Raw genomic sequence first — 11,103 nt, forward strand, 5'->3', positions numbered from 1 at the left:
TTCAATCTTTTTGGTCTCTTCCTGATCCCTCATCCTTCATAGCCTTCTCTGACCCCATTCTCGGGTGTGTGCCCCATCACTTGGCTTGCCTGGGTCTTCCTGTCCTTTCTTCCCGGGTTACCTTCGAGTTGGAGCATCTTGTCCTGAGCAGAGAAACCTCTGCCGTGACCCCAGTGTGACCCACCCAGGGCCTGTGCAGCCACACCTGTCAGTCCCCACGCTTCCCTTCTCTTGTAGGAAGGTCCACATCACGAAGACAACCCTTGCGTGCTTGAACGGGGACTACGAGGTGGAGCCGGGCCACGGCCATGAGAGGAACACCTTTCTGAGAACTCACAACATCGAGACCTTCTTTATTGTGCCATCCCATCGGAGGAAGGTGAGTGGCCGGTCCCCCTCATTCGCTCACTAAGCAGCTCTGTCCAACACAGTTGTCAAGAAACAGTTCTCCCTTCCTCCTCTGGATGTGGGCACAGATACCATGTGCAGGGCTTGCCTTGTGTAGATAGTAGGCGACATGTCCAAGAGGAGAGCCTGTAGAGTCTGGAGTCAGAAATCTGGGGCTGACTGGGCCACTTTGGGCCCTTCGTCCTTTCTGTGGTCCTTTGCTTCTTTTATCTACTGGCCATGAGCTTCCTGTAAGATAGTTCTTCATAGTGCAACAGGAGCTCTGGCCATCCTGGTGTGGATGCCTCAAGTCCTCCCAGGAGAAAGATGGAGTAGTTAGGATTGAGGGTAAAAGGGGTTTCAGGGCTCAAGTTCAGGCTGATCGGATGGTATGGACTGCGATACGAGGGGTACTGACACATGAGGGGTGGGCTCAGGTGAGTGAAGTGGTCCAGGTGACAGGGCTTGTGCAGGTGACAGTGCTCTGTGAGGAAGGATGGTTTGGTGAGGGCTCTGGCTCAGGTGAAGGTGTGTTCTTAGGTGAGGGTCTGGGCTCAGGAGAAGGTGCAAGTCGGGGTGGGGATCCGAGCTTAGGCGAGGGCTCCAGTTCTGGTCAGTGTGCTGTGGACTTGGGTGAAGGTTCAAAACCAGCCAGGTGATGGTGTGAGGTCAGTGTTCTGATCCCAGTGAGGCTGTGGGCTTGGGTAAAGGTCCAAAACCAACCAGGCGATGGTGTGGGCTCACATGACAGCTTAGGTGGGTGATGGTTCTCTAACCCACCTAAACCATGGAATCAGATGCCGGCTCTGGTGTGGGTGATGGACTAGGTGAGTGTGCTTGTTCAGAAGATGTGGGTTTAGTTGAGAGTGTAGGATCATGTGAAGGCGTGTGCCCAGGTCAGGGTGCTGGTTCACATGGGTCCAGGCCCTGCTGAGGGTGCAGACTCAGTTGAGGGTGGGGTGTAGGCTCAATATGAAAGTAGGCCATGTGTGTGTGTGTGTGTGTGTGTGTGTGTGTGTGTGTGTATTACATGTAGATGTTTAGTTGATGTGTATTAGTGTGCATAAATGTATGAGTGTACGTGTGTGTTCCTAGTGATGGAGGCTGAGGTCTAATTGGTTGTCCTAGACCACTTATCACCTTCTTGTTTAGTTGGATGTAGCTTTTTAATATTTGATATTCATGGGTTGGGGATTTAGCTCAGTGGTAGAGCGCTTGGGTTCGGTCCCCAGCTCCGAAAAAAAGAAAAAAAAACCAATTTAATATTTATACATGTATGTAACGGATTTGGATCAAATCCACCCTTATTTCCTCCCCTCAATTCCTTCCCTTTCTCCTCCTTTTTCTTCCCTATCTGTTCAAGACACAGTCCTCCATCCTACGTCCTGCTCTAAATATCAGCTTCTCTGGGGCCCCTTGTTTGCCTTAAACAGATGTGGGGTATAGAGTTTGGGGAACTAGCACTTCATTGGGCCATGGCACTGGCATATGAGGAGGAGCCCCCAGGCTCAAAGTGGCCCTGCCGGAATGTCTAGCAATCACTTCTGTCCAGCTGCATCTTCTGGGGCAGCATCTTCCCGAGACTTGGACATGCAATGGTCAGTCTAGGAGACCATCACTCTTGGAGGACAGTGCTCACCTTCCCCTGACTGGCACAGAGGAGCAGTGAGGACATGGGGCCTTCAGGGTCAGGGCTGGCTGTGGCAGGCTAGCTCCTTTGGGAAGGGGCTGGGCATAGGGAAAAATTCCGATGGGAGCTTGGATCCTGAGGATACCTGGAGTCACCCAGGAGAAAGTCCCTGGTATGGATGGGGGACTTTGAAGTGAACTTAGAAAAAACCCAGAAGATAGTTGGGAGGCCTTGAGTGCTGAGAAAGAAAGAAAGAAAGAAAGAAAGAAAGAAAGAAAGAAAGGAAGGAAGGAAGGAAGGAAGGAAGGAAGGAAGAAAGAAAGAAAGAAAGAAAGAAAGAAAGAAAGAAAGGAAGGAAGAAAGAAAGAAAGAAAGAGCCTAGGTACCTCAAGTGGGTGCTGCCCCCAAGCTGGGCCACACAGTCACAGCTCTGGGATCCTGTTTGTTGTTTTATATCACACTTGTGGAAGAGAGAGAGAGAGAGAGAGAGAGAGAGAGAGAGAGAGAGAGAGAGAGAGAGAGAGAGAGAGGGAGAGAGAGAGAGAGAGGCTGACTGAGAGACTGAGAGAGACAGACATAGAGAGGGAAGAGGTCAAAAGAATATCTCTGTTGGACTTGGAGTTGCCAGGTGGTGAGAGGGAAGAAAGAGAATGTCAAAGAAGAGGGGTGCTTCTGTGGTGAAATTATGGCTGTACCTGTAGAGGCCGGTGGATTGAACTGTAAGAAGTAGTTGGATTGTTGAGGCAGGGGCAGCTGAAAGTGAGGCTGTGGACACTTTACCTGCGTCTTGGAGAAGACCTGGGTTCAGAACTCCTGTGGAGGAGGCAGCCTTGGGCTCACTGTTGGATGATGGATACCCAGCAAGTGCAAGAGAGCCTGATCCCTGGGCCTTTCCTTTCCATATTTGCTCATTTGGTCTTGAGAAAGTCATGGGGTGAGCAGACAGTTCTCTGTGGTACAGATGAGGGCCCATGGCAGTCTGTTAGGCAGAGGCTTGCCGCTGTCACCTACCTAGTCTTCTGGCTTCTGTTGTGTGTAGAACAAAGCATGCTGGGACAAGGGAGCTTTGAGGTGACATTTACTCCGAGCCCCAGTGGATTTCACTAGTTTGGAGTCTTCATGGCCGGGTACCTGGTCCATTCCCGGATTCCTGGCATGCAGGAGGTACCAAGCAACCTAATTTTAGTATCCTGGAGTTCCTGTCACCATTAAGGCTGTATTTCTAGCCTGAGGGTCAAGATCTGCCTCACTGACAGTGTTTTCCCCTGTGCTTGTGTTTGGGTAGATATTTCCAGGTTTGATTCTCTCGGATATCAAACCAGCCAAGAGGATGAAGTTCAAGACCGTCTGCTACCTGCTGGTGCAGCTCATGCATTGCCGGAAAATGTTCAAGGCTGAGATCCCCTTCTCCAACGTAATGACCTGTGAGGATGATGACAAGGTAGGAAAGCCTGAGGCGCGTTCGAGCTATAACACTCCTTGCTGCTGCTGCTGCCACTGCTGCACACATCCGTATAGTGCTTTGTACTTTGTGTTTATCCAGCTCCAAGCTCACGTTCCCCGCTTTCTTCTTTTATTTTTCCTGGAGGGCCTGTTATGTGGATGTTGAAGTTCTCAAGATGGCTCAAGATCTCCTCCCATATCACCACCCCTTTCCTTCTATTTTCTGGAAAGGTTTTTCAGCTTTCCTGTCCCAACGTTTCTATGGAACATTTCAAAATTCTTAAAAATCCCAGGAAGTCTGTGTCTTTGTGAATAATTCCCTTATGAAGTTGTAGTCCGTGACAGAAACCACAGGCTGGCCTGGACACTCACTTCGTAGCTGAGGATGGACCTTGAACTTCTGGTTCTCCTACCCTACCTCCCAAACGTGGGGATTACAGATGTGCACCATCACGTCTGGTTTATTCCATGCAGGGGCTTGAACCCAGGGATTCATAAATATGTCAGACTAGCCCCAGTTTTGTCTGCCCACTGAAATATTTTTAACTTTATATTTGTGGGTAAGCATGCACGCGCTTGCCTGCGTTCCGTGGGATGCTCGTGGAAGTCGGAAGACAGCTTGCACGAGTTGGTTTTTCTCTTTCTACTCTGTGGGTTCCAGGACCCCAACTCCGTCATCAAACCTGGTGCCAGATGCCTTACCCTACTGACCCATCTCACTAGCCCAAGATTTTTATTTTATTTTGAGTGTGTGTGTGTGTGTATGTGTGTGTGTATGTGTGTGTATGTGTGTGTGTGTGTGTGTGTGTGTGTATGTGTGTGTGTATGTATGTGTGCGTGTGTGCATGTTGGGAGAAGTGCCCATGTGGACATGTCATGTGCACACAGAGGCTGAATGTCGATGTTGGGTATCTTCCTTAACTATTCTTCACGTTATTCTTCGAGGCAGGGTCTTCTAATGGAACCCAGAGCTCACCCAGACTGACGGTCTAACCAATCAGCTGACTCAAAGAACCAGCTGTCTCTGCCTGGCTACCATTCCCCCTGGCTTTGACTTGGGTCATGGGAACTGCGTTCCTGTCCTTACTCTTGCTTTACATGGCTTCAGCCACTGAGCCTTCTCCTCTGCCCTCTCACTGAGATTTTTTTTAAAAGAAATAGTTTCTTGCCCCCAGAAACATCTGTTCTCTCCGAGCAGCTTGCTTTTGCTTTCCTCTTTAGCTTATCTGTCATCATCTGTAATCCCACAGACGCCCAGAGCCTTTTCTGCAATGTTCCTGATGCTGAGGGATGGCAAAGCCAGCTGCAAGGGCTAAGCCAGGCACAAGGCTCCACTGTGAGCTTTCTGGTGGACATCAGGGTCTCCAATGGGGGTTTCTGGTGGACATCAGGGTTTTCCGTCTCAGATGAGTCAGGCAGTCACTTGTGGGTCTTCAGATCTTCTAGGCATGTGGCAGTGGTGGTGTCTAGGACTTCACTTCAACCACACATGGCCAGAGACTTGGATTTCCCTTTTTGGGAAAGGCCCCACATTATTTTCCATACCAAAGAGCATGGGGTGCACTTTAGGGCTCTGATGCCCCCTTGTGGATGCTCTTGACTACAGCCACTGAACCCACTAGTATGTGAGACTGAAGTTGCCTGACTCCCCATGGCTTCTCTGTCCACCCCTCTGAGGTTACACTGGCTTTACCTGGTGTCAACCCTGCTGCCTTTCCTATCACTGCTTTCTCTGACATCACCGATTTTTATACCACTTAAAGAATCTTCCTGGTATCGTTAGAGGTTTCTTTCAGGACAAAGCAAGGTTCTGTTGCCTCTTGATTATGGTGGTTCCTTGCCGCAGGATCTCTGTATGGGAGTTCCTCTTTGCTAGAACTTTATCTGAGAATATTCTGAGGACGTTGTTCATGGTGGATCGGGTCAGGAAAAATGAGTCTCTCTGTGTGCCAGGCAGCTGGAGGCTGCATTATTAAGAACTTGGCTTCTGTCACAGATAGGAATTTTAGTCCTAGTCATACAGACAGCAGACATTCACACAGACATGTACAGACACCCCCCCCAACACACACACACACACACACACACACACACACACACACACACACACACACACACACGGTGTTGTCAGGATATCCGGTGTTCATTGCTTTAGCAAGAGTCTTCCCTTCCTTAGCCTCTCATCGGCTTCAGAGTCTGCCAGGTTCCTCATCTCATACCCTGTCGTAGAGATGTGTGCAATCTTAGCAGGAATCCTGCTCACTTACTCAGAACGCTTCTGTCTTCTGACGTCTATCTGGAATAGCTCTCTGTCCAGAGACCTCCTTTCTCCTTGACTGTATATCTCCAGTGGCTGTGCCACACTGAGTTAAATCGAAGGACCTGTTTGCATGATCCCTGCGCCTTCTGCAAGGTCTTCAGTGAATCCTGTCACTGAATAATGTCCTTTTAATAATTGAATGAATAAATTTATAGATAATTTTAATAATGAGCCCCCTGTGTAGTATCTCTTCCACCAGCTTAACAGTTTCTGCTGCAGCCCTGGCAGCCACTGTTGTTAGTACCTCCTGGATGCCCCCAAACACATTTACTATCTTTCTATTTGGCTTTTGGATACTTTCTTTCCCAAGAAGATATTTGTTGCAAAATACAAAAAAAAAAAAAAAAAAAAAAAAAAGCGCACCAGAAAAGCAAAGGAAAAACATTTGTCATCTACCACCATCCCCCTACCAGATAAAGGCCTGGTACTGTGACCCTCCAGTGTCCTATCTGTGGGGACTGGAGTTGCTTTAAGGAACTCCAATGTGTTGTAGAAGCAGTTTGGCTGGCCGTTTGTCCTCCTCTTGCCTCTGTGTATCATACAGGTGCCCCTGTGTCATTGGCTCTCCCTCAGTTTGAGTTTTCGGACTTTGCATAGACTTCTAACCTAAGGAGAGATGTCTTATATGGCATTGATATCTGGGGCTTTTCTGTTCTTATGAACCGAAGCGGGCCATGGCACTTTTGTTCATGAAAGTGCGTTTTAATTCCTGGGAGTTCTGCAAAGAGTGTCTGGCATGTCTTGGCTCTGCTCACGTGGATGGGCCACTGGTCAGAGATTATAACGTCATCTCCAGTGGTACCTGCTGAGGGGCACAGTTGGCATGGGGCCTTCTTTATGGTTGCTTTCTGATATTTGAGACATATTTGTTCCCCTGTTTTCTACACCCAGAAATTTCCTCCCCCCCCCCCCCTCTCTCTCTCTCTCTCTCTCTCTCTCTCTCTCTCTCTGTTTTGTATAGCTTTAAATCTAAGCTTATCGATTTAAGCCACTCGTGTGTATGATAGAGAAATCAAGCCTTTGGGCTTGCTTCTCCTCTTCTGTTTCCTTCTGGAAATCAGCTCATGTGCAAAGCCGGTGGTAACCATGCACCGAGCCTTTTCTGCCCTGGAACGCCCTTGGGCCTTTGGTGGCCCACACAGATCCAAGCCTTTTCTTCCTGGCTGAATGGCCTTCAGGCCTAGGCTCAGGCCTGACTTCCCAAGCAGCTTATCGGCAAACAGGGACTTCCTTTCTAGGGACCATCATGCTTGTGGACGCTGGGCACATCTGTTTTCATGGTCATCTTAACTGAACAGCATGCGGGTAGCCGGGGGTTGTGGTGAGACTCCTGGGCTAATAAATGGTAAATGCTTTGATCTTGGAGTGCTCTGCCAACATGGGCTCCCTCAAACGTCTTGCTCTGTCCATGGTGTGTATAAACCCTGCCTTTTGCCTCTGCAGGGTCTGACTTAGCAAGCTTGGAGTGTTGCCAAGTGCTGGATAGTGTGTGTTTTCTTCCTTGTTACCAGTCCTGATCGAACGTTATCTGGGCCGTCTCCCGAGCTTTTTTTGTTTAGAAATGGCGACAGATGGCTATCATATTCGAGTTTGTTTGCCGAAGATAATGGCTGGTCTCACTACTGACTGCAGTGACTTTTCAAGTTACCTTGGGCTTTCTTGGTCATTGATAATCTGTACTTTAAACAGTGCTGCTGTGTCTCTTTCCCATTTTATAATTAAGCTAGACGATAGCATTAAGCAAGGTCATTCTTCCTCATTCTCACTCTTTTAAGATATATAGGATTTTACCATCCATTCTGAGGCTTTGAGCTATGAGCACTAGGCTAGGAAGTGATCTCTGTAGGTTAATGTTTACGCTGTTATTTTCTTTGAGCAAGAACTAGATGTCGTATTTTAGGAAATACTTCTGATTGTGGATCAAGGTGATCCGCCAAGGGGTTTCCGCCTCCAGTATCCCTGGGTACCTAGTGTCCTTGGACCTAACGCAATGCGACAGAGTGCCATTTTGTGATGCAAGTTCAGAAAGCAGGCTGTTTGGTGTAATTGGAACTTGCAGACCTTCACGTGGGCTTTGCCTGCAGTTGTGTGGCCATTTGCCCTTTCCTGCTCTCCCATTCTTGATCGTTTGGCCAGAGTCCGTGGCTCTTCTCGTGGACCTTAACAGTTTCTTTTATGGCCTGCACCCACTAAACCTTTCTGGCTGTGGTCTCCTCTAGCTCCTGGCCTGAGATAGATATGACAAAAGATACCCCACAGGGCCCCCTTGTCACACATGGTTCTCTTTGAGGCCCAGTGTTCTGAAAGCCTGCTCTCCCTTTCCACCCTCATAGTGCTGTGTTTATGTGCGTCCGTCGTCTGTGTTTCCCTGTTTGGTTGGAGCGTGGAGGGGAAGTTTGCTCGCTGTGTCCTCTCTGCTGCTGCACTGGGTTACCTTGGTAGTCTGTCTTCTGCCGAGGTATTGAAGCATCAGAGTTCCTGCTGAGTCCCTCAGGGTGAGACCACACAGGTATCTTCGGACCAGACTCTGTTTTTCTTTTCCACAAGCTGGAACATTCCTACACCTGCGGCGGGACGCATGGAAGAGGTGTTCACACTCTGGTCCTTTCGGCCCTGGCTACCTGTCACTTCCTACCATTCCTCCATCAATGGCAGAGACCACCTGCCCTTGCAGCAAACTTCTTGCATAGGTGGGCTTGTCCCAATATCCCTTCCCACACATGTGGCTAGAAGGTGAGGGTGGCTGCTCCTCCTGGCCACATTCGTTCCTGTATCCCTCTGTAGCCCTTTCCACACTAATAGCAAACAGACATTCTGTAATCTGCAGTACAGACCTGGGGACCTGAGTACTGGGTGGTAGGATACCCCCTGTGCCATCTCCGGCCAGCAGGGGGCAGGGCTATGACATCCTCTCAGGGTTCTGAATAGCAGATCAGGATGGCGGATGGCGGTGCACATGAGTGCTTTTGTTCAAAAGCTGAAGACACATTTGATAGTCTTCTCTCTGTTTCCGCGGTGGCTGCAGCGAAGGGCATTGAGAACGGCCTCGGAGAAGCTCAGAAACCGTTCGTCATTCTCTACCAACGTGGTCTACACCACTCCGGGTACGCGTGTCAACAGGTACATCAGCCGCCTTCTTGAAGCCCGCCAGACAGAGCTGGAGATGGCCGACCTGAACTTCTTTACCCTCAAGTACAAGCATGTTGAACGGGAACAAAAAGTAAGTGACTTGGGGACTTCGTCCTTGTCCCCGAGGCTCTGTTGGTCTTCTGATGGGCAGATTAATGTTTGGTTCTCTCTCTTTCTCTCTGTCCCCATTCTGCGCTCTCTTAACCCGCTCTTCCCTCCTTCCTCCACAGTACCACCAGCTTCAAGATGAGTACTTCACCAGCGCCGTTGTCCTCGCCCTCATCCTGGCTACCTTATTTGGGCTTATCTACCTTCTGGTAATCCCACAGTAAGTGCTGCTGTCCCTGTGCTAATCAGTGACATGCAAAGGTGACTGAGAACCCCAGGTCTCTTGGGGTACTGGTTGTTTTACTTGTACTTGTGACTGAATAGCTGATAGGAAACAGTTGAAGGAACAAAGAGTTGATTTGGGCTCACAATTTGAAGCTACAGTTCATCGTGGCAGGAGAAGCGTGGCGACAGGAGAGACTTTCAGCTCTGGTGGTGGGAGCCTGAGGCTGTTCACCCACATCAAAATGGATCTAGAAGTGGGGTCATTCTCCATGACTCACTTCCTCCCATGCGGCTCCGCATCCTAGAGGTTTGACAGCCTACCCAAAGAACGCCACTGTTTGAGGACCAAGGGTTCAAACCCATTTCACTTTGGAACCAAACACTGGGGTTGGACTTGGGTGTCCTAATATGCTCAGAATCCATTTCCCAATTACCCTCCTGTTGTGCCTAGCGTTTGAGGACAGCACTGGCCACCCGCCCTCCTTCTTCATGCACTCCCGTTAGAAACTTGACAAGCCTGTTGGCATATAACATGATCACTGCTTTTTAGTTTTGAATTTGCCGAACTCTAAGACTTTGTGTGGTTTCTGGCTTCTCCATTACATGTCATACACCGTTGTCCTCAGAGGGACTTCAGGGGAGAGCATAGGACCTTTCTTCTTTCTGGGCCCACATCACTTTTAAAAGCATCCACATGAGAAAAAAAAATTGACTCTGAAATGAAGGAAATGTAGCGATTTAAATGAAATTGAATCATATAAGTCAGTGTAAGTTTGCAGAGTTTGTTTGGGGCCAGGAAGACATGGGATGTCTCCAATGTCCTTTTCTTCCAGCACATGTTTCCTAGTGTGACCAACCCTGAGGGCATAATGTCTCCTTCAAGTGTCCAGAAGGCACACAGAAGTTCTCTCTACCTGCTAAGGACAGGAAGCCTGTCTGTAGGCTACACAGACAACTGTAAACTTGGCAGTCTACTAGGTATTTTTTTTTCCTATAGGTTAGGTGTTTTCTAGAAACATCTTTCCTAGACAGGTATCAATAGTACAGTTCTGTGAAGTTGGGCACTTCCTCTATTAGAAGGGAAGGTCTCACCTGCAGTCAAGGCTAAACTTTGAGGTGAGGTAGTAAGAATGGTGATGGTCTTGGGTACCTCACCTAGGGGCGTCATGTGACTTCAGGAGGATAGAACCAGGTGAAGTAATTACCCAGGGACCCGTGGCAAATGGATATTGGATGCTTCCTCCTGAGGTTCTAGGTATGGGGGCCAGGAGGAGAGGCCCAGTTCTGAGGTACCTATCTGGTTCATCTTACCTGACCCCCACCTGTGTACTCTCCGTCTCCAGGAGCGTGGCTGTCCTGCTGCTGCTGGTGTTTTCTATCTGCTTCTTGGTGGCCTGTACCCTGTACCTGCACATCACGAGGGTCCAGGTATGTTTGTGTGTCTTCTACAGGTGTCCAGGTATGTGAGCCTGTGAGCGAGACCGTGGACCTTGTAGTCTCATGGCAAAGCGGTTCCACCCTTCATTCTCGGTGGCAAGTAGAAGCTATCTGCCCATGAGGCAGGTGCTGGTTGAGCTCCGTGTACTAGGCGTTGTGCAATGTTTTGGGAGCAGCCTTCTTATAGGCTCAGCCTATTTTGCAGTGCCCCATCTCCAGCACATCATCCCGCCTGGTGATGTCAGTCCTCAGCTCTACCTTGGTAGAACTGTGAAAAACTGCAACCTTCTTGAGAGGGTTTAGCCTAGCTTCGCTCATTTAACTCCACCATTATTACCGGGTACATCCTGCCCCCTTTTCTTCATTTGAAAGATACTCTACACTGGGACCCTATTTACAGCTCGATGGCTTCTATAGGTTGAGT

At 49.1% G+C, this 11,103-nt stretch overlaps 1 protein-coding gene across 1 annotated transcript in view; it reads left to right on the forward strand.

Moving 5' to 3' along the window:
• The window catches only part of Adcy1 (adenylate cyclase 1), a 109,321-nt gene that overhangs the window by 75,422 nt on the left and 22,796 nt on the right, over positions 1 to 11,103 (forward strand). The window contains 5 exon segments of the mRNA NM_001107239.1: positions 238 to 379; positions 3,303 to 3,458; positions 8,806 to 9,000; positions 9,140 to 9,237; positions 10,586 to 10,670. Of these exon segments, the coding sequence (NP_001100709.1) occupies positions 238 to 379; positions 3,303 to 3,458; positions 8,806 to 9,000; positions 9,140 to 9,237; positions 10,586 to 10,670 (676 nt within the window).

Source organism: Rattus norvegicus, chromosome 14, assembly GCF_021556685.1.
Source record: "Rattus norvegicus strain SHRSP/BbbUtx chromosome 14, alternate assembly SHRSP_T2T, whole genome shotgun sequence".
Classification (NCBI taxonomy): domain Eukaryota; kingdom Metazoa; phylum Chordata; class Mammalia; order Rodentia; family Muridae; genus Rattus; species Rattus norvegicus.